Below are 23,916 nucleotides of genomic sequence, written 5' to 3' on the forward strand. Positions count from 1 at the left end.
CACACACACACACACACACCTGAATGTGTTTAAGAAGAAGAAAAAGAAAACAGCTTTTAAAAAAAATCAAGCAAAAGTGAAATAGTGAAGAAGTGAGTGAGAGAAATAGTGATGCTAGAAATCCTACTCCTCATCAAAATGACAAAGTGCACTATTTGTGATGTTCTGACAGTGTAGCGTTCCATCAATTAAGCGACATTGTTATAAATACTTATTTATAGTAACATAGTAACAACACCTATTTAGAAAAAGTCAACTAGGCCTAGTTAAAATAATGACGTAAAGTGTAACATCCAATCAAATTCAATTGTGGGCGCGGCCAGCTTTACGTTCCCTACACGTTGTAGGAAGGAAGTTTTCATCACAATAAAGTAATCTGCTAAGTTAGCTACACAGTTCATTGGAAATCGTGGACTGATCTCAGTGAGCGATGCCTTCCTTGAACGGGAAAAGCGATGTTATCTTTGTAAGTGCACCTATATTTAGTGTTCCTCTGCTCATGGGTTGAGATTAAGATGTCGTTTTACAGCCGTGGCGCCCTTGCCTGTTGTACTAAATGCTAACGTTAGCTGTCTTGTTAGCAATGCTTGTTAGCCTCCATTTCATGAGTGCCGAAGCAGGTTACAATATATTCTGATGCCATTTTCATATGGTTCATGTAAGGCATCGATGAATACGGCGTGTTAAGACTACAGTTTTTATATTGGGTGTATTTTGTCAGCTGTAAGCGTTGCACATTGCTGAAAAGGTTACCATGCTAATGTTCAGTGGGCTTTGCTAGCTGGCTAGTTCCCTACTGTGGTGTGACAGGAGATACCCAACTCTTCATGACTTGGTTTTGGAATAAGATGTCGGTAACGCATGTCTCCACAATGAACAGTACATCCTCTCATATACATGTGGGCTTTTCCCTGCGCTTGTTTCTCTTGTTAGGAAGAAGATGATCTCCCATATGAGGAGGAGATCATCAGGAATCCCTACTCTGTCAAGTGCTGGATGCGCTACATAGAGTTCAAACAGAATGCCTCGAAATCAGTGCTCAACATGATCTATGAGCGAGCTTTGAAAGAGCTCCCGGGAAGGTAATGGAATCTGTCGTAACGTTGTGTAACATGCTGTTATCTAAAAATGTACGAGGTTTTGATGCTTATGTCTATTGCTTTCCATTCTGCAGTTATAAGCTTTGGTACAACTACTTGAGAGAGAGAAGGAAACAAGTGAAAGGAAGATGCATAACAGACCCATCATTTGAGGAGGTCAACAACTGCCATGAAAGAGCACTGGTTTTCATGCACAAAGTAGGACATGTTCATAGTATAACGGCTTCATTGCTGTGTTATGACTTGGCCTAAACACCATGGGGATTGCAATGTTTACTGATGAAGCTCATGTCATAATGTTCTTTACATCCTCCCTCCCAGATGCCAAGGATTTGGCTAGATTACTGTCAGTTCCTAGTGTCTCAATCCAAGATCACCAGGAGTCGCCGCTCGTTTGACCGAGCCTTGAGAGCCCTGCCCATCACCCAGCACCCCCGCATCTGGCCCCTGTACCTACGCTTCGCCAGAAACCTGCCCTTGCCTGAGACTGCCATCAGAGTATACCGCCGCTACCTGAAGGTCAGAATAGTGAACTCGCCATTTACAGTGACTGAACAGTTATTTACAGAATGATCAGTGATTACTGTAAATGGCTGTTCTCACCAGAAATGACTAAATGTAACTGTAACGATAAGTGTCCACACTGACCAATTATAAGGAAAGTCTCTCCTGTTGTTGATGAATGTGATGCCTCAAATGTGATGGACTATAATTGGCTGTCAGCTTTTTATCGTTCTCGAAAAAAATGCTCCCAAAGTAATACCCAGTGATGCCGTTCATGTCGTCATCGTTATAGTTTATGTGTGGATGTTGTCATTCATGTTCGCTAGAGCGATACTATTTGGCTGTTATTGTTATAGATATCGTCCCTGGTGTGAACAACCCTTTCAAGGATGTTTAGCCTTACTTGCCTGGGCTTCATTTCTCATGACATTAAGTCTCTACAGTGACAGACTGTAGAGTGTTTCGTTTGTCACAACAATGTATTTTCTGACCGTGTCCATCTTGTTACCACTTGTTAGCTCTCCCCAGAGAATACAGAGGAATACATCGATTACCTGCATTCAGTCGGCCGTCTGGACGAGGCAGCTGTGCGTCTAGCGGCTGTTGTGAATGATGAGCACTTTGTCTCCAAAGAGGGCAAGTCTAACTACCAGGTAAGTGCCTGTTTGATATCCACTAGAAGATATGCATGCATGTCTGTAATTCATATGACCCCATATTGACCTCATATTGACCTTGTGACCTTCATAGCTGTGGCACGAGATGTGTGACCTGATCTCCCAGAACCCAGACAAGGTGAACTCGCTCAACGTGGGCGCCATCATCCGAGGTGGCCTCACGCGCTTCACAGACCAGCTGGGAAAGCTCTGGTGCTCCCTGGCTGATTACTACATCCGCAGTGGCCATTTTGAGAAGGTACATCCACAAGCCTCTGGGGTGGTGATCCTGATATAGGAAACAAATAGGTCACCTCAAACCTTGCAGAACAATGTAAAATGTAAAACCAAATGCTATTTTTGTCAAGGATGTCATGAACTATGCAGGAAGTATGTAAGATTTTAGTGTGCTGATTTGAAGGTGCATTTAAACTGAGACCCCTCCCCCAATGTCCCATCCAGGCAAGAGACGTATATGAGGAGGCCATCCAGACAGTGGTGACCGTGCGAGACTTCACCCAGGTGTTCGACAGCTATGCCCAGTTTGAGGAGAGCATGATCGCTGCCAAAATGGAGACCACTTCAGAGATGGGAAAGGATGAAGATGGTGAGGATTTGTATATAGCAGTGTTTGTTTTTATGGGTATAGTTGAGAATTTCTCCCAGCATTGTCTCTGTGGAAATAGTGAGGTGCTGTATGGTATGGTGTCTCTTTAGTCACAACATTAATGTTTTCCACCACAACTTAAAGACTATGCATCCAACAGTAGGGCCACAGTGTTTTGTTGAAGTCTCAGGTAATAGCCTCCACTATGTCAATGTCAATTTTATTTATAAAGTGCATTTACAGACGGCTTAGCCGCACCAAAGTGCTTCACAATAAATTGCAATAAATAAAAAACAGGAAGGCACAAAAACAAAACAAAAAGGGCTGCAGTTAAAACTAGAAAATGCAATTCCAGGGAATTACCAGTGCATGAAAATGCAAAACATATGGTGTGAAATATATTTTTAAAACAGATGATGTGCTATTTGGCAACTAACATGATGAGGTTTAATATAGTTGAAATGACTGAACTAGGTAGATGAGGTTTAATATAGTTGGAATGACTGAACTAGGTAGATGAGGTTTAATATAGTTGGAATGACTGAACAGATAGGTGGATAGTTTAAAAGGTTAAATTATTTGCTAGGTAGACGAGGTTTAATATAGTTGGAATGACTGGACAGTTAAATAGGTGAATAGTTTAAATGGTTAAATTATTTGCTAGGTAAATGAGATTTAATATAGTTGGAATGACTGAACTAGGTAGATGAGGTTTAATATAGTTGGAATGACTGAACTAGGTAGATGAGGTTTAATAGTTGGAATAACTGAACTACAGTAGGTAGATGAGGTTTAATATAGCCTGGCCACCTGGCCTAGGATTCTAATTGCTTAACGGCAGTCTTAATAGAGCCATATTGTATGCTTAAAGCCTGAGACAGAGTATATAGTTTAAAAGTTAAATGTAGATAGTGTAATGGATGTTGATAGACAGAAAGTTGAATGGATGTTGATAGGCAGATTGTTTAATGGATGTTGATGGATAGTTTAATGGGTAGGGGTATCTGAAGGCCTTAGAGCGGCAACCTTGTCAATGAAGAATTTTTGAAAACTTTCACAGAGGGTGGGTGATGGCACAACAAGGGATTCATTACGGGGATTTAAGAGAGTATTAAAAAGAACCTGGGGTCTGTGACTGTTTCTGGAGACCAGGGTGGAAATGTACTGAGTTTTAGCAGTTTTAACGGCTCGGTGGTAGTCCGACAAGCAGCTACGGAGGATTTGGAGGGAGACGTGAAGGCGGTCCTTCTGCCACTTTCGCTCCGCCCGCCTACAGGTGCGTCTGAGGTCGCGTGCTGCGTCGTTGAGCCATGGAGTTGACTGTTTTTTTTTGCGTTTTGGTTTGAAAGGGGCGATGGAGTCCAGAATGCCAGTGCAGGATGATGAGAGCATAGAGTGAAGCTCATCAGCAGTGTACCTAGAGTCTAATGACGGCCTACACAAGGGGGAGTCATTGAACATGGTAGAAAAATGCCCGGCAGTAGAGGGGTTTAGCGTGCGGGATACCTGTTTGGAGACACTGTGGGTATTACCTGGGCATGTTACTGACACAGTGAACAGAATTGGGGAGTGGTCGGAAAAAGACATGGCAGGACATGGCAAGATTTCAATAGCAGAGACAGAAATGCCATAGGACAGCACAAGATCTAAAATGTGACCCTTTTCATGAGTTGGGCCGGTGGCAGCTTGTTTTAAACTAAATGAGTCGAGCAGGTTTAAAAAGTCCCGGGTCAGAGGTTGTGACTCACAGCAAACATGGACATTAAAATCACCAGAAATTAAAATGTTATCATATTTTACCATAAGTCCAGACAAAAAGTGGGGGAATAACAATTCCTATTTTTAGCAATTAATTCTACATCAATTATTACCATTACCAAAGGATGAGAGTGCTAGTCAAAGTTTAACAAAGTTAAAGGAGAAAGTGGTACAAGAAAGAAGAGGGGGAAGTGCATGGTAAGGGCATAATAACCTCCACTAATCCGCTGCCATCCTCCCTGCCCTGTGTAGAGGACATTGACCTGGAGCTGAGGCTGGCCCGCTTCGAGCAGCTCATCACCCGCCGTCCGCTGCTGCTCAACAGTGTCCTGCTGAGACAGAACCCACACAACGTGCACGAGTGGCACAAGAGGGTCAAGCTGTACGAAGGCAAACCCCACCAGGTGAGTAGCTCCTGGCCTGCCCCCGTGTCTTGGACACCCAAGAGGAGAGACGCTCAGTGGTTGCCATTATGGAGACTTTTCTATGCGTGACTGTGGTTTGTGTGCCCTCATTCAGATCATCAACACGTATACTGAGGCAGTGCAGACGGTGGACCCTGTAAAGGCCACAGGGAAGCCACACTCCCTCTGGGTCTCCTTTGCCAGGTTTTACGAAGATAACGAACAACTAGATGATGTGAGTATTTTTGTTTGTTTTTTATGTTTATGTTTTGTTTAAGTGCTAATCTGTCACTTCTTTCTTCTTGCTTTATTACAATAGAATGGTTCTTTTCTTCTGGAATTCTAATGTTTGTTGAATCTGTTAGGCACGGACCATCTTCGAGAAGGCCACCAAGGTGAACTTCAAGGTGGTGGACGACCTGTCAGGTGTGTGGTGTGAGTACGGCGAGATGGAGTTGCGACACGAGAACTACGACCAGGCGCTGCACATCCTTAGGGTAAGACCCATTTAGAGACAAGAAACTTGAAACTTGATTTAGACTAACTGAGTCAGAGCAATTAGAAAGTCCCTGTCATATCTCAGACACTTACACTGACTTTTTGTACTCTCCAGAAAGCCACAGCCATTCCGGCAAGGAAAGCTGAATACTTTGATGCATCGGAGCCTGTGCAAAATCGAGTGTACAAGTCTCTTAAAGTCTGGTCGATGTTGGCTGACTTAGAGGAGAGCCTGGGCACTTTCCAGGTATTTACATTTGTTTTGTGTTGAATGTTGGACATCATACAATCAGATGTTGTTTGTAAGTACATGATTGTAATTGCGTGTGCATAGCACTGTATCTAGATCTTTGGTTTAGTAGAGCAAGATTGCAAGTGACTGCTGTTAAAACTTGGACGTGTTGGTTTTTCTCTTCAGTCTACAAAGTCTGTTTATGACCGCATCATTGACCTGCGGATAGCCACCCCTCAGATCATTATTAATTATGCCATGTTCCTGGAGGAGCACAACTACTTTGAGGAGAGCTTCAAGGTGAGCTGGCAAAACCCCCCTCTGCACTGTCCCTTATATCTTATGATCCTCAAGGGCAATTCCACGCAAACCTGTCACGTCCATAACGGCAACTAAATGCCATGGCATTGTGTTATGGATGTGACAGTTTTGTGCGGAATTGCCCTCTATCCTTATGTAAAATATGAATATGTGTTCTGAGTTGTTCATACCACAAAGCTGTAATTAACCACCAGACAAATCTGAGGGAATAAAACATTAGGAAGTATGTTAAATCATGACAAATGTCCAATTAGGACAAAGGTGCTGCCGCTTTCCTCTGTGCCATGTATTTGTTCTCTAAACCAGCTGATTCTAATTAGCACAACTCTTCAGCCAGAAAAATGAGCTGATTAGTGGAAGCATCTGTGTTGAGTGCCCAAAATATGCATCTTGTGCTAATTTACTGCAGAAAGGCAGACAGGAGGCGAATGGGAGAGAGAGATCAGGTGGGAACAGGAAATGACCCGGGTCAGACTCGGACCCGGGTCCCCGTGGGCACTTGGACCTCCACACACATTGCATCATTAATACCCCTTTTTAGGACCACCCAAATAAACAGAGCACACAAAAAGATGTAATGATCTAATGGTCTAACTCCACAATTCAGTACCACACAGTTCAGTCTTTTCATATGTTTACAGGAATAGTTTTCAATTCAAGGTGTTTCCAAACAAATTTTGTATACTGTCGTAACGCCTCCAATTATCACCACTTCCGTTTGAAAATTCTAAAACAACAATGTTTTTCAATAATTCAAAATAACATTTGATAAATGAACCATACATTTTTCAGTAGCCATAAATGTGTAGATTTGAACAAAATCTGTTTTGGTTCTGAACGGGAGCATTTACTGCCTGAAATATCCGATTTTGTTTACGACGCTCGGAGGTTAGTGCTGGCCTGGTGTGTCGCCTGTTTACGCCGTTTCAACAGCACATAAACGGTTAGACCGAAAATTCTCGTCATGAAATTAAAATTCCACTGGAGCTCCAAGCAGATTTGTACACGCAGCCTTACAACACTGTTTACAGCTCTTCGAGTCACGGTAAAATGTCATTTTTGGTACATAGCTAATTTAGATACACCTATGGTGTGGGTGCTTGCGTTTCTTTAGGAATCCACCGTCTTGGTTTGTATAGAAATGGATATTAAGTGACACATACACGCAAGACGGCGGAAATACGGGACCGACGGTAATAGGGGGAGTTCCGATGCGGTTTTTAAGCACATGCTTCTTGAAGTGTGCTTGTAAGATATGTGATGCATTTCATCTCATTGTCACTTGAAACTGAATCTGTACCTACAAATCTATCTAACTAAATGATAAGTTGCTAATCCATTTTTTGTCTTGGCCTGTTTGCAGGCGTATGAACGAGGCATTGCCCTCTTCAAGTGGCCCAATGTGTATGACATCTGGAACACGTATCTGACCAAGTTCATCGATCGCTATGGAGGAAAGAAGCTGGAGAGAGCGCGAGACCTATTTGAGCAAGCCCTAGATGGCTGCCCTGCAAAGTTTGCCAAAAGTAAGACCATTTGAGAAGCAGGGAAAATAATATACAGAGTTAGACTGTAATAGTATGTGTTACTCTAAGTGCTATACTTTGAAATGTTAAACATTACTGAGTATCAGAGGTCCAAATTCTATCTATTCTATAGATATTCTATAGATATTCTTTTCACGTCTAAGCTAGGTTGAATGAGTGCACCTATGTGTGTTTGAGATTGAGGTGTGCTGGTGTTTGCATTCACAGTTTAGCTAGTTGCACCATCCACCCTCTGCTTCTCCTAACATATTTGTGGTCGACAGCCATATATCTCCTGTACGCCAAGCTTGAAGAGGAGTATGGTCTTGCGCGCCACGCGATGGCTGTGTACGAGAGAGCCACACAAGCCGTGGAGACTGAGGAGCGCCATCAAATGTTCAACATCTACATCAAGAGAGCTGCTGAGATCTACGGAGTCACGCACACCAGGGCCATTTACCAGAAGGCCATAGAGGTGAACACACGCCCGTGTTTTAAAGTGTTGGGCCAGAGTCCAGAATGTTCTGGAAATGGTCCATCTTCACATTACTTAAACTGATGCCAACATACACCTACAACTCTCCACATGCTCAATCAGCTTCTGGCTCCGGGTGTTAAGCCTGTTGGCAAGGTGTAAAAGAGTACATCATCCCCACTTTCTGAACCCAGGAGCCGACTTGTGTTTGTAGGGAATGTTGACGTTTTTGGAGTGGTTTGGGTCTGTTTGGAGCCTTTCAAGTTTCCATTCTGACCTCTGTGTCCTGCTTTTGTCTCAGGTCCTTCCCGATGAGCACTCCAGAGATATGTGTCTGCGCTTTGCTGACATGGAGGCAAAGCTGGGCGAGATCGACCGCGCCAGAGCCATCTATTCCTACTGCTCCCAGATTTGTGATCCCAGGGTATGAGCACAGATGAACATCTCCCTCCAGAACATCAGTCTGGCAATGATGGATTGTGTGCTACAGGTCATGTAGATTCACTTGTTCTGCTCATTTTGTTTCTCCGAACAAAACTCACTGCTCCGTTTCTTGCCTCTAGATCACAGCTAATTTCTGGCAGTCGTGGAAGGAGTTTGAGATTCGCCATGGTAACGAGGACACCATCCGCGAGATGCTGAGGATCAAGCGAAGCGTCCAGGCCACGTACAACACGCAGGTCAACTTCATGTCCTCGCAGATGCTCAAGGCCACCTCCAACGCTACCGGTACAGGTTAGCACACACACACACACCATAGTGCCAGATAATCAAAAGTATCTTACTAGACCCCCATTGCAGCTCTTCTTGAGTATTTGGGTTGTGGATGTTGTCCAGATAATCTAAATCTGATCTCAATACGTTCTGTTGTACTGAATGTAGTCTGTTTTTTTTATATATTATTTGTAAAGTGGGGAAAAAAATGATTTTTGAAAGGCACTATATAAATATGTCTTATAATTATTTATTATCATTATGACTCTGACCTGTGTGTTTGTTTGTGGCCAGTGTCGGACCTTGCTCCTGGTCAGGGTGGAGTGGACGATATGAAGATGCTGGAGCAGAAGGCCCAGCAGCTGGCTGCAGAGGCTGAACAAGACAAGCCCAAACCCAAGGAGAAGATCCTCTTCGTCAGGTACGCATTCACCTCTGTCTCTGGTCCCATTGAGTTTAATTGAATTAAATAGATACAGACTGGTTCAGTGGAGAGCCCATTAAAAATTCAGTGAAAGTTCAAGTGGAAGTAGAGTTATAAAGACACGGAGCAGGAGGGCTTCGGTGTTCTTCAAATATGTAAACTCACTATGTAGTCAGAAGGTGCTCTTTGGTGAAATATTCCCGACGTCATGCAAAAAGACTGATCCAAGGCGCTCTTCTTTGTATCAAAAAGCTTTATTAATAGGCTAGTTCATGAGGGAACAGAGGAAGTAGAGTTAATTCCACTGTAAAAACAAGTAGAGAGTTGTGTGCAATGGCAGCCCTTGGAAGGGCTAGTAGGAAGCCAGAGATGAGCGCTCGGAGTGATCGTTGTGTACACATAGCAGCCTCTGCCTCTGGTCTTACTTATCCTGTTACGGTGAAGACAAAGGCCTGCTCAATACAGAGATTGAGAGAGCCCCGCTGTCAGACTAGAGGTAGGAGCGACGAACAATGGCAACTCTGTCACATGACATGTACTTGGGTTCAATCAGTGCTCATTTTTTTGTTTGTTTTCCCCATCGTGTGTCTATGAAGGAGTGACACGTCTCGCAGCGAACTTGCGGAACTGACCAAACAGGCCAATCCAGATGAGATTGACATTGATGACGAGGATGAGGATGACGATCAGGATCAGGAGCCTGATGGTGAGTCACACCGCACCACCATGCCTGTTCTCAGTCTGTCAGCGCACACTTGTGATTGTAAGACTGACAGAGCTGTTATTTGATTGGTAATGTATGTTGATGTTGTTTTGCCACAGAGGTGCAACTGGAGCAGAAGACTGTCCCCTCTGCTGTCTTTGGAGGTCTGAAGGATGATTGATCCAATAACACACCCTGAGCCGTCAACTGTATTCTTCCCTGTTGTCCAACCAGAAATCACCAGACTCTGTAGACCCTCCCTAAAATCATGTGGGCCTAATTCCTTCATGGCCTTGCAAAGTCAACACTTTTTTCCAGATTAGTTATTAATGTAGTACCAGATTTTGTACACACGAGGTCACTCTTCCCTTTTGATTGAGTTACACTGAGTTATCATCGCTATGGCCTGCTTCCATTAAATGTTTTGTCAGCGTTAACACGACTCTTTCTTGTGATTGCACCATATTGTTTGATGAGGGACTCGGTGGAGGGGGCCAGCCACATTTTGAATACCTCGGCTCGCAGTGCATTGTGGGATCGAGAGCGGATTGTTGAGTGTCCTGAGGGGCAAACGCACTATAGGGGTGGAGTAAAGTGAAAGCGGTTCAAGGTTTCAGTCGTCGTCAGAGATGTGTAGCGTCAACCTTTAGCCTCTGGTGTTTGTACTAAATTAGCAGCCTGCAGCTGGAAACTTAACCGTCTACAATGTAACCTGAATCTACATAGCCTGCAAGTGCTTCAGCAACATTGTAGGCTACTAGTTATTAAACACTGAACTTAATTGTTGCGAAATAGGATCTCCGAGTTGTTTTACACTAGACTGGAAGCTTGACATGTTTCCAAAGCAGGTGTTCTTCCAGTTGTTGAGTGAACTGGAATGTAAGTACCTGGTGATACAAGTGTGGAAGTGAATAACAATGAATTCAACGTAACATTGTTTTTGCTTCTTGCGTGAGGGAAAGAATAAGGGCAAATACACGTCCAAGAAATGTTCCCATACTTGATTAGATTAAAATAGTTGAGTGGTAATCCTTTTATGAAGTTAGTGTGTTGAGATGACCGGCGATCTCTCAGAACTTTCAGGGACATCATGTTACGAACAGATTCGTGGATCATTTTGTGCGTAGGCTAATGGTTCACCAGCTGTTAATTAATAAATGTGAAAGTACAAGTAGCCTACCTTAGAGACCTTGACATGACCACAAAAAAAATAAATGATGAAACTTGATTCATATTGGTTTGCTCTTGAGTAAAAAAAAATGTTCGGAATCCATCTGCTGTAGCCTAATATTCAGTCCTATCCTAAGGCATGAAGAACTGTAATGTAGATCTCATAAGAATGTTTTCCAACAAACGTCTGCAGTAGTGCGAATGAAATATCCGATATACGAAATATCCTAACAATAATTTAATGGGTTAGTACATTTTACTATAAGTTACTTTACAATACTATAATTGCAATTTAATTATTTTTGCGTTTTCCTATCTTAGGCTACATTGATTTAAAGACTTCCTTACATGTTTCTGAGTGCAGCAGGTTATACCGGTACTGCACCTGTCTCAATGGGCAAAGCACCACCCTACCTGATGGTTGCGTTCACACGCATAGTGCCCGCCTTTTCGCATTTCTTGTCACTCATGCTCAAATCCTATTGGTCACCCACCCAGTTGACTGACGTGAGTTTGGAGCACCTGGAAATCAGTCATCAGCGGATCTCTACTCTCAAAACGCTCAACGATGCGGGCGATGAAGCGGGGTCAAAAATGCATAAAGCGTTGTTCAGGGAGACGCTAGCGATTTTTAAGATACTTACAATGCTTTTGTAACTTGAGAAACAGTTTAAATAAACAAACGGACCAAAACGGGATTCATCCAAACACCGAAACCACAGTTTCTGAATATTCTTTTCCGTGAGCAGGCTACGTTAACCGACACCCGAGTTCTACAGCCTTGACGCTGTGGAATACGACTAGGATGACTGCTTGATTTCCCTTTCCTAACGCGACTACCTCCACACCGGATCTTTTCTTTCCTTTCCACACGGCCTGTCTGCGGACTCGCTATGGTGGATTCGAATGCTACGAGGAAGACTTTTGTGGTCCCGGACATAAAACCCGTGGATCAGTATGATTTCACTAGAGCCAAAATATGCGCTAGTGTGGGCTGGCTCTTTGCTAAATCCTACGGCAATGCAGGTATGTGAATTTGCCATATGGTTCATATTTGAAAATATCATGCCAATCTTATCCCAGCATTGTTCTGCCTGTCAGAGTAATGAAAAGCGCATGCATGAAGGTGAACAGCTTACGATGTGTGCACTCAGCGATTTTAGGCACACAAAGACAGGAGAGGTGGGAACATTTGCGTGGTCGCATTTGACCCACCGCTATTTCCCTGTCCTGTCTGTCCACCCTATGCCGCATTCGTGAAACAGAACCAGTGTCGTTTGTGGGTTGAGACAACATGCAAATGGATAAGGCTACTCATTGTACTGCAGTGTAGCAGTAGCTGTTTTGCTTCAGATAAATAATTGGTTTCCCCAAAAATCAACTGGCCCATAGATAATTGTAATCAATAATGCCCTTCCAAGGTTCAGATTGTTCTAAAGTGAACACAGTGCTCTACAATTCCACTATGCCCTTTTGCCTGTCACCCATATCATAACCTGCTACAATAGCATGGCCTGTCAAGGTATAGGGCTACAAAGAAATTGTGTCTCCTAAGCCTAGCCTACCGTTACATATTGGACCTAAAACACAGGAATAGTCGATGCCCGAAACCTATCAGCCGAATGTGACTCGCTAACACACCCACTTCAGAGTTATATTGTTAATACAGTTCAAGGCTAGGCCCTTCATACTAGAGACTAATTGTCTGACGAAGTTTCACAAGGTTGGTGGTCTTCCCAGCTGGCAGCTCATAAAGCTCCATCTTAAACCCACAAAAGATTCTGGTTCTTTAGCCTATATAGCCACCACCAGTGCACTTACTGCAGCGGTTTATCGTGCCCTGTTGTAGGCCTGGGGACTCTTAAATTGGCACCATAGAGCCGAGAGCGCCCAAGAACGCCTGCCCCAGAACAGTGCCTCATGAACTCTTGTTCAAGTGCAGGAGCCGCACCTCTCATTTTACAGCTGGCGTTTATTTGACCTGATCTGTCAGATTAAATAAGAATGTACTTAAACTGTGGCATGGTATGAGTTATAGGCTCCCTGCCCATCAATTGGGAAAAGATGTGGAAAGGTGTGTGTGTGCGTGTACACGCGCGCCCCTCTCCCGGTCCCATCACTGTTTGACAGCAACATGTTTGTATGTATAGGCTACACACAAACTCTTTGTTAACAGCACAGGTTTCGTTCCATGGCTTGTGTGATGCTAAAACTTGGCGGTGTGGGCTTTGACCTCTTTGTGCAACACATGGCCTCTGGAGCTGCGAGTGTGTGTGTGGAAAAACAAAACGTTTAAAAGGGGTCTATTGTGTTTTGCTCGTGAGCCACTAATAATTCAGATGATTAACTCCGCATTCCTAGGGCTCCATTAATGTGAAATAGGCTTAGATGATGTTTAGAAAGCAAGGGAACAAACGACAAAACCCCATCAAGCCAACCAGCACCACAGCCACAGCAGCAGTGCTTCAGATTATAGCCAGCAGTCCCTCTAAACACGCCACATTTTCAAGGACAAAGATAAAGGGTGCATAGTGTTCCTGTTGCAAATAATTGTTGTTGATGAAAAGAAGGCCTGGTGTGCTTTGGTGGTGACCCAGAGTTGTGACTCTGAATGTCTGTGTCCAGTGATGTTAGTATTGCAGCAGTGTCCTAACTTCACTTGTGCCTGCCGGGTCCTCTCATAATTGTTACCTTCCCTTGCATGTCACGGTCTCACATTCCACCAATGTAAACAAATGTGCTAAGACTTTGTTTATGCCAGTGTAAGTCCTGAGTTTCAACACACATAGACACACACACACACAAACGACACCCTCATACAGACATATTACTGCCGCTGCCGACGAACACTCAGAGTTAAGATTTGGTTAGGGAGGAACACAAGCGCTATTGTGTCATACCAGCTTTAATAACCTGGCTTATGTGTTGTTTGTTATGTAGTCAGAGGCCCAGTCTTTGTGAGTGGGCTGTGGCCAGACTCGGGCCGGGCGCTGTGTTTAGGTCGCACCCGTGGGCTGTGCTCTCTACATCATAGACAGACCTCACTCACCTCACGGCCACTCCCTCTGGTCAAAGTCACACTCGCCTTGGCCCTCGCGGCAGGAAAAACCCTGAGCAGATTAGACCAGCTCCACTGGTGTGTGTGTGTGTGTGTGTGTGTGTGTGTCACTGTGTGTGTATCCCTGCTGTTTCCTATCTCTGGCTGTGTGATCCTGCTGAGCCAGGAGCAGCACAGTTATCTTCCTGTCAGAAAACGATGACATCATCACTTCTCTTCCCTGACTGGGGCTTGCTTTGCTCTGCTGTGGTGTGGTGTGGTGGGGTGGGGTCTGTGGCTGCCCTCATGCTGAGCCCTAATGTTAGCCTAGCAGGAAGCCATGCTCTCCCAAAGCTTCCAAGGTTTCTACTACCTAGGTTTTCACTGCTCCCTCCCCTCCCTACTCACACACACACACACACCAACACACACTCACACACTGCTTACTGCCCTCTGAATCCAGCAGCCTCTTCTACTGTTCCCTGTCAGTGGCCTCTGAGGTCTTGTCAGTACTTGGTGATGAATATGTCCATAATCATTTATCTGGACTGACCTCAGACCTGTTAAAGCTAACCCACTTTGCTCCTCCTCATTGCCGGTACAAAGCCCAGCTGGGCCAGAGATTGGTCCCGTCTGTCAATTTTATTAGGGTTCAAACTCAGTTACAGCAACACGTCACTGTAAACTCTGAGTGCCACATCAATACAAGCTTTCATCCGATTCTTAACAGAACAAGCTTAAACAAAAGTTGAAACCACATACTGTTTTCTCCTAAGGACCACGTAAGCACTAGTTTGAACAGAATAGAAGAAAATCAGCTCTTCGAGCCATTCAAGCCAGTCACCTGAGCACTCTTATTGATTGGCTCAGTGTCTCCCTCATTAATAGGGAGAATTCCAGTGATAAAACATTCCGGCCAGCAATATTTCCAAACCGCTGGTGCTGTTTGTTTAGTTCAGTAGAAAGACTCCTGTTCCACCCGTATCCGTGAGCTGCTGAATAAATACTGGTGCACTTATAAGCCGGTTAGTACCATTAGTCATGTGCTTCCTCACCACAGCCTGTGTGGGCACTTCGCTTGAGTCAACAGGTGAGGAGGGACTCAGGAATCCTGTTCCCGCGGTGAGATGGTGGCCTGTGCTTTTTTTTTTTTTTTTTTTTTTTTTTGTTGCTACTTTGGAAAAGGTGCCACTGATGTAAATCTAAAGGAAGAACCCGCCCCACCGCCCCCCCTGTATCTTGAGTGTGGTGTTTGAGTGTTCTGAGTGTTCTCTGTTCTGCTGTAGCTGCTGCTGCCATCGTCTGTGTTTTGAAGTCCCACACAAAGCAGCTTTGGGAGCTTTGAGGTCAGCAGAAGTTGCTTGTAGTTTTTCACAGCTGGCAGATTTTTACCAGGCACCCACTCCCCACACACACTCTCTCTCTCTCTCTCTCTCTCTCTCTCTCTCTCTCTCTCTCTCTCTCTCTCTCTCTCTCTCTCTCTCTCTCTCACACACACAATATGGACACTGGTGGAGGGGGAAATGCACAACGCATGTTTGTATCATATACCCACACGCAAATGCTGGTCAGCTGTTATAGGAAGCGTCAGCCTGCTTCCTTGCAGAGCTGCAGCAGAACACGACAGCAGATTACATGACACAGAACTGCTGCATTACATGGAACCGCATGAGACATCCAGGGAAAAGAGAACACATGAGCACAGAACGGCTCCATGAACTGTGTAAAGAGCTTTCAGGTTTAACATGGTCTGAGCTGTAGTATTTGGGGATGTAGGTATTGTTTGCATAGTCTTATAAACGACTTGAGATCTTATTATACAACCAAATAGTGGATTAAATCACTCACATATTTATGCAGACCTGTTAATTATCCTTCTAACTGGACGATGTTCAGCTCGATTGCTAATCTATAGAAGGTGAACAGCACATTCATTCTCAAGTAGGCTCACAGTGTGCAGTAGTGAATATCAACATTTCATAAAAATCATGTCAAGCATCAATCATGACATTCCCCTCTGACTGGAAGCACTCCAGCTCCTTAAGTGTCCTTGTGTGACCATGTCACCGTGACCCTGGTTTGCATGTCTGAGAGCCCGTAAGTGGCTCTGACCGATGCCCACTGGCACTCTGGAGCAGCAGGCAGCCTCTGGGCCCCGGTGCCTGGGCACAGCGCTCGTAACTCCTCATGCCATTCACTGGCGTCTCAGCTCGGTCTGCCCTGTCTGCCCGCTGCACTTTAATCAAAATGAAGAGGTCTCAAATGATCAGCGTTCCCATGGTGACCAGCTCGAAGAAACGCAGGGATGGTCTTGTCGCCAGCTGAAAGAGGGAGGCTGAGGACTGAGGAGGCTAGCACACACACACACACACACACACACACACACACACACACACACACACACACGCTTACTCTCTAGGGTCCTCTCCAGATGGTGATGAGGTTTGACTTGACTAGTTTGACCCCTCTGGCCTGCCCAGGGTGCGGTTTTGTTTTGTAGGGCGTGTCCGGTGGGCTGTTTCCATGCTCGTCCTCCTTTGGGGCTGTTGGTAACATGACCACTGACTGCTGCGGATGGAGCGCATTCTCGGGTAATCGGCCCACAGAGCCATCTCCCTGATGTCCCCTCTCTCTGGTTCTCATCGGAGCACAGCGCGCCACACACTGCCGTGGTTGGCCAGAGGTCTGGCTTTCTGCTGATTCATGTCTGTCCAAGTGCCCAGGCCGTGCACAGAGAAAATTCGCATTCTCGTCCTGTTATCACTTTTCTGGTGTTTACAGTGTCTCACATTTCCTGTTGTGTGTCTGTGTCTGTGTCTGTGTGTCTGTCTGTGTGTGTGTGTGTGTGTGTGTGTGTGTGTGTGTGTCTGTCTGTGTGTGTGCACGCATATTCATTGGAGTGATTCTATAGAACAGCAGTCCACTTGATGTTTACAGAGGCCGAGTGATGTTTAGTCATAATAGTGACTTGAGGCGGCTCTTGGGCTGATGCCACAGTGGATCCGGTGGTGTGTTTTTCCTCTGTAGCGTAATGCTGATTGGATTTACTCCTGCCATGCACCTCCAAGGCCTTTCCATCGCTCATCTGATGTGCTATGTGTCTAGACCAGTAACAGTCATATCCGTAGGAGTGGCTGTGTGTATCTTTGTGCGTGTAAAAAGGTGTGTGTGTGTGTGTATCTGTGTCTGTCTTGTGGTTTCTCAACCCCTACTGTTTAGTTTTTTGTGTTTTTGTTCCTTTCTATTTCCAGGTATTGCTTTCTCTCTCTGCTTCCCCTTTCTGAAGGGGGAACACAGACCGGTCATTCATTAAGGGCCGATCCCACAGGAAAATGAAGCCTCTATCGGCCGCGCTGATCAGCCGGCCGCTCTGGGCTTTGCATTCTGCTTTGCATTCTGGGTGAAAACGGCACGTTTGGGCCCAGATGGTGGAGAGTGTGTGTGTGTGTGTGTGTGTGTGTGTGTGTTTGCGGTGGAATGTCCCGTTTAGTGTGTGTTACATGAGGCTTTTTTTGTGTTCTCCCAACCTAATTACCGTGGAGTTTGGTGAGCGGCGGTGAGAAACAGTGTCAGATTCACCACCTCTCCCTTTTTTATCACACTCATTCAAGTCTCAAATACTGAGAGGTGCTGCTGCAGCAGCATAGTTTAAAGTTGGAGCAATGGCTCCCAACTGCAGCCTGCCCTGAATCCAGTGCTATGACCGAGGCTCTCTGACCTTCAGACTGCAGGCATTATTCAGTGAGTCCTGGTCACCAACAGCAAACCACTGCACTCTTGACCTGCACCCCCTCTTTTGCACTGAGAGGTCCTAGAACAGGTCTTTCTGGCTGACTGTGGGTGTTTGCTTGTGCTTGTGGTGTTTGTGGAGGCACTCTGGCACTCTGATTTTTGAGCCGGTCACAAATGCCGTGGAACCTGTTTCCTGGGAGGATGGTAAAGGTGTGTGTTTTCGGGTCTCCATGTTTCGATGGTTTCCTTTTTGTGCAAGCTAGTATCAGGTGCTTGTTTGGCTGAAAATGATCCACGATCGGGTTCAGGCTCTGTGGGCACAAAAGAGTGGACTACTTCTAAAATTGCCTTTTGAAAAATATTTTAATATTTGAGACGTGGAGTACAATACTTGGACTGGGAAGGTTGGTGATCAGATATCTATTGGGTTTTGATTTAGAATAAGTTTGATAGACTTATTATAAACAAACAAATAAATAAAACAAATTGAGACATAAACAGTATGAATAGCGATCTTTAAAATGTGACTTATTATAAACCACAAAGCTGCACACAGTGAGAAGCTGTGCAGTTTGATGGTTGGTGACCGAGCCTGGCTTGTGCTGCCCATCTGCCCCTGTCAGATGTTTCTGACTGAAGTGTGTGTGTGTGTGTGTGTGTACGCACGTGTGCATCCCTGTTTTCTTTGCTCTGGGCTCTGCAGGATAGCGTTTCAGGCGGGGGGGGGGGGGGGTGGGGCTGGGGGGTTTGGGGCCGCGGTTGCTGCTGAATGGAGGCCGCTGCCTCTCTGGGAGTGGCTAGGCAGTGGCGGAAGTGTCAGCGCTGGGAAAACCCGGCTAGCTGAAACGAGAGCCCAGGCTGTCGGCTCTGTCATCCTAGCCTAAGCCCTGCAGCCCTGGATTTGGTGACTGGGCTGCTTTTCGAAAAAAAGGCTACACACACACACACACACACAAATGACATGCGCACATAAACAAACACGCACACACACTTATCCACATGCGCACCCACACATACATACATACATACGTACACACACACACACATTCACATGCGCACACATTCACATGCGCACACACACACATTCACATGCGCGCGCACACACACACACACACACACACACACACATTCACATGCGCACACACACACACTCTCACATGCGCACACATTCACATGCGCACACACATATACATTCACATGCGCACACACACAAACACACACAAAAACATGCGCACACACACATTCACATGCGCACACACACATACACACACACACACACACATTCACATGCGCGCACACACACACACACACACACACACGTTCACATGCGCACACACACACACACACACACACAATGACGTGCACATACACACACACACACACACACACACACACACACATTCACATGCGCACATATACACACACACACACACACATTCACATGCGCGCACACACACACACACACACACACACGTTCACATGCGCACACACACACACACACACACACAATGACGTGCACATACACACACACACACACACACACACACACACATTCACATGCGCACATATACACACACACACACACACACACACACACATTCACATGCGCACATATACACACACACACATTCATACACACACACACACACACACATTCACATGCGCACATATACACACACACACATTCATACGTACACACACATACACATTCACATACACACACACATTCACATGCGCACATATACACACACACACACATTCATACGTACACACACATACACATTCACACACACACACATACACACACACACACACATTCACATGCGCACATATACAAACACACACACATTCATACGTACACACACATACACATTCACACACACACACATACACCCACACAATGACATACACACACACATTCACACGTATACACACACACAATGACATACACACACACATTCACATGCACACATACAGGGTTGCCAGTTCGAACCCCGACCAGTAGGAACGGCTGAAGTGCCCTTGAGCAAGGCACCTAACCCCTCACTGCTCCCCGAGCGCCGCTGTAGCAGGCAGCTCACTGCGTCAGAATTGGTGTGTGCTTCACCTCACTGTGTGTTCACTGGGTGCTGTGTGTGTTTCACTAATTCACGGACTGGGATAAAAGCAGAGACCAAATTTCCCTCACAGGATCAAAAGAGTATTTATATTATACTTATACTTATACTTATGCTGAAGAGTTGGCGCGCTAACTCTGTTTGTCCTCCTCTGTGCCCCTGTAGAGAATGTTCCCGCGGAGCTGCGGGATCCCTTCTACTGCGACCAGTACGAGCAGGAGCACCTAAAGCCCCCGGTCACCAGGCTCCTGCTCTCCTCCGAGCTCTACTGCCGCGCCTACAGCCTCCTGCTGGGCCAGGGCCAGGGGCAGGCGGGGACCCCAGGGGCCGAGGGGACCCCCAAAGACAACGGGGCCCTCCTGCACATCCTCAGTAAACGCGGGCTGGCCCCCAAGGATCACAACGTCCCAGTCACAGATGAAGATCTCCGACACAAGCCCATCAAAATGGTGAGTGTGTGTTTGTGTGTGTGTGTGCGCATGTGTGTGTGCGTGTGTGGGTCTGTGTAAATCTAATTAATTATACTGGGACAGAGCGGTTACAATTACTCTCATGTTGCCACGAGTATTTTACCTATGCTAGAGTTGTGGGAATATGATTTTTAATTTGGGTCTGCTGTTTGTATGTTAATAATTCAATATCTGTGAGGAGAATAGCCCACATATATTTTTACCATTTGGCAGGTACGATATAAAACAGTAAAAAATAAAAGCATCTGGCTTTCACATTTTGTTTAGACCAATTGTGAACTTAATGATATCTATACACGATTATGCGGAAGTGATCGAAATGGCAAGAACTGTGTGATTCTTCTGCCTTCATTTTTTTCAATTCGTATGCATCCATACAGTTTGTCAGTTTGCGCGCGTGTGTGTGTGTGTGTGCGCATGTGTGTGTGCGTGCGTGCGTGTACGCATACATCCGTGTGTGAGCATGTGGTGAGCTTGGTGTATGTAGCAGGGGGTCTTTGTGGATGAATAATTGAGCATGTTTGTGTGTGTGTCTGTGTGTGTGTGTCTGTGTGTGTGAGAGTGTGGTTGGCGACACAACACCACTTTAGATCAGAGCCTGACCAGAGATAGCCTGCCTGTGCTGGAAACCGCCCAAATGTCGCAATCAATCCTGCTATCGACCATGCTGCCTTCCGGCCACATGGAAGGATTGTTTCACCTCCCCTGCCCCTACCCATGCCCACCCCCCTCAGCCAGGGGGCTGTGCACTCCTGGTCAGCAGACAGAGGGCTGAACGTAGGGGGTGGGGGATGGGCTAGACCTTGCTTATCTCGTGATTCAGGGAGATTAGAAGACGTCAAAAACAGCCCCCGTCACCATCCCTCCCCTAACCCTAATCGCGACCAATCCCCTCAGGATGAGTGGGCCCAGCTGTAAGGGACAGGGGGCTGTTGTGTGGTGCTGTTGCATCATGGGCGCTCTGGTGCAGCCAGGTCGAGTTAGGAGCACAATGGAGTAGGTGGACAATCGGTGGTCAGCAATGAACTCTGGCCTCCGGGAACAATGCCACTGACAAAGGACAGTGGGGCCAGCGGAGACCCGAGTCTTCCTCCTTGTTGTGTGTGTGTGTGTGTGTGTGTGTGTGTGTGTGTAACGTTGTGGCTCTCAGTTGGAATGAAGTAAATGCGTACAGAGCTTGTTCTGCTCCCCTTTGTGTGTATGTCAGTGTGTTATCTATGTGTGTGTATTTCTGTGTCCTCTATGCGTATGTGATTTGTGTGCGTGTATGTGTACGTGTGTGTATAACGTTGTGGCTCTCAGTTGGAATGAAGTAAATGCGTACAGAGCTTGTTCTGCTCCCCCTGGCGCGGAGGCTGTGGATGTTTGGCATCATCTGTTGCCCCTTAGCTCTCTTCCACTCGTGTCCTTCACTGGCTCATTTGAGTGTTAACATTGCTCTAATGGCCGTCCCCAGCTGGAGCTGACCGAAGGGACCCCTCAAACAGTCCGACAGGGATAAGCTCCTCTGTTGACCCCTAACCTACTGTAAAAAAAAAAAAACACGGCCTCTAACAGCACGTAGCAGACATTTCAAATGACCCTAAGGGCCGTTCACACTGTTCACAACGATAACTATAAAGATAATTGACTATAAAAATATGAATGTCCACACTGACCAATGATAAGGAAAGGCTCTCCTAGTGTTGATGAATGTGATATCTAATATTTGATGGATTCTGATGGCTGTCATCTTTTTATCATTCTCAAAATCGCTCTGAAAGTGGTCCCCGACTATATCATTCTTCATATTGTTATTGATAAAGAGCGCTAGTTATCGTTCTTGTTGTGAAGTGAAAGGCCCTTAAGTATGTTTTTCTATGGTAGTTTATGTGAAGTGGTTGGTGTTAAGCTGTGAGGGGGCTTTGCCCTCTACAGGGATGTACAAACAGCCCCCTCTCAGCTGCGTGGCTTTGTCCTGTTTTGTCCCCACTGTGGGAGTCTCCATGGAGATATGTGGGAGGAGCTCATGCTTCGGGTGTGTTCTGTGTGTATGTGTGTGTTAGCATGTGCTTTGTGTGTATATGTGTGTTTGTGTGTTCCTTTGTAGATCTGTTTGTGTGTTTACATGTGAAGGTAATTGTGGTGAATAATTACTTAATATTAATCTTAGACTGGAAAACTTCAGGAACACTGAGGAATCAGGTTTATTCTGTTACAAGCAGAGAGGGTAAAATGGTCTATGGTCTGGAGGCCATGGCCTCGTGTTGGATCGACCTCTCTCTCTCTTCTTCAGTTCTTCATGTTCTAATCTTAGTCTGACAAACATTGCAGTTTAGTTACTTTTGTATGGGTTAAACAAAGGATGAATTTGGCGCCAAAACAAGCCAACATGGTTGGTTCTCCACTTGGCATCAGTCACACCTACTCACACCTACTTCACACCTATCTGAAGAACATGAGGAGAGATATCTTATATATCAGAAATATCACTTATAGAATGTTCCAAACATTTTCACAATCAAATCATTACAATCCTTGTACTGAAACTATTACAATGATACCAAACGAGAATATCTACATTTCATGACACATTGATTCAGTATAGCCAGGTAACATCCTTTGTCTTGTGGACCTGATAGCCCTTGGAACCAGTACATTAGCATTTCATTGGGGGAGGGGAGGGTGTCTTGTTTAATGCCAGGAGGGGCCACATGGCTAACTGAAACTAGTCTAGAAATTAAATTATTATTCATTTTAACCGTAAAATTATTGCTATCACATGATTAGGACTTTACTTGCAGTATGCTGTGTGTATTGGTGTTTGTGTGTGTGTGTATTTGTGTATCTGCCTGTGGGTTGTGTTATTGTGCTTTACGCTTGGCTGCCCTCTTCCTGGTATCCTGTGTGTGTGTGGGCAGCAGGTGTCCCTACTCTCCCGGGTTCATCAGATCAGTGATGCACACTCTGAGTGTCGTGTACTTAGCGCCACCCTTCTGGCGGTGCCCAGACCTGGCGTTCAGCTTCAGGGAGAGCTGGTGCGTTGGCTCGGGGAGGGGGGCGTGGGGGAGGTGGCACACAGTTCTGATGATCTGAGAGCTGGTGAGCTGCTGAGCTGGTGCGCCGGCGCATTCTCAATCTCTGGCCCTGGCTCAGGCTGTGGTGGTGGTGGTGGTGGTGGCGGCGGGTGAAAGTGGGTCAGGCAGGCAGCATTAGGACAGAGCAGCCGCAGCAGCAACAGTAGCAGCAGCAGCACTAGCAGCAATCTGCTGCAGCATGGCACACATATTAAATCTCAGTACACTGGTGCTGCTATCTGATCCTTACAGATTCTGATCCTCTCCTCCCTCCCCCCTCCCCCCTGCATGGACGTGTGCATGTTTGTACATGGATGTATCCGTAGTAATACATGGATGTGTCCGTGTTATTATGAGCATAAGAATCGGTTTTGTTAACTTTGTCAGTGCTGTATGAAAGATTGTAACAACC

The 23,916-nt window shown here is 45.7% G+C and overlaps 2 protein-coding genes across 7 annotated transcripts in view; both read left to right on the forward strand.

Moving 5' to 3' along the window:
* Positions 1 to 330: 330 nt before the first annotated feature.
* xab2 (XPA binding protein 2) lies at positions 331 to 10,359 on the forward strand. 2 transcript variants are annotated; one of them, XM_042087165.1, is made up of 19 exons: positions 331 to 466; positions 934 to 1,082; positions 1,175 to 1,298; positions 1,422 to 1,619; positions 2,123 to 2,257; positions 2,355 to 2,519; positions 2,723 to 2,867; positions 4,878 to 5,029; positions 5,145 to 5,264; positions 5,395 to 5,526; positions 5,643 to 5,774; positions 5,946 to 6,059; positions 7,444 to 7,606; positions 7,891 to 8,081; positions 8,383 to 8,505; positions 8,645 to 8,816; positions 9,090 to 9,216; positions 9,816 to 9,925; positions 10,042 to 10,359. In XM_042087165.1, exons 1-19 carry the CDS (start codon positions 431 to 433, stop codon positions 10,101 to 10,103), a joined length of 2,550 nt encoding a protein of 849 aa, XP_041943099.1. In that variant the 5' UTR covers positions 331 to 430; the 3' UTR covers positions 10,104 to 10,359. The 2 variants fall into 2 exon arrangements, with proteins under 2 accessions (XP_041943099.1, XP_041943100.1); XM_042087166.1 differs by having other exon boundaries at positions 8,645 to 8,810.
* A 1,262-nt stretch (positions 10,360 to 11,621) lies between these two features.
* camsap3 (calmodulin regulated spectrin-associated protein family, member 3) overlaps positions 11,622 to 23,916 on the forward strand; it is a 31,714-nt gene continuing 19,419 nt past the window's right edge. For 4 of the 5 annotated variants that reach the window (XR_006030694.1, XM_042085651.1, XM_042085652.1 and 1 more), the window contains exons 1-2: positions 11,622 to 12,118; positions 20,144 to 20,427. Coding sequence is in view for 4 of the 5 variants with exons in the window: in XM_042085651.1 (XP_041941585.1) it covers positions 11,986 to 12,118; positions 20,144 to 20,427 (417 nt within the window). In the remaining variant the exon portion in view is untranslated. The remainder of the gene's footprint in view (positions 12,119 to 20,143; positions 20,428 to 23,916) is intronic. The other variant, XM_042085654.1, reaches the window with a different exon arrangement.

This window comes from Alosa sapidissima, chromosome 3, assembly GCF_018492685.1.
Source record: "Alosa sapidissima isolate fAloSap1 chromosome 3, fAloSap1.pri, whole genome shotgun sequence".
In the NCBI taxonomy this organism is placed as follows: Eukaryota; Metazoa; Chordata; class Actinopteri; order Clupeiformes; family Clupeidae; genus Alosa; species Alosa sapidissima.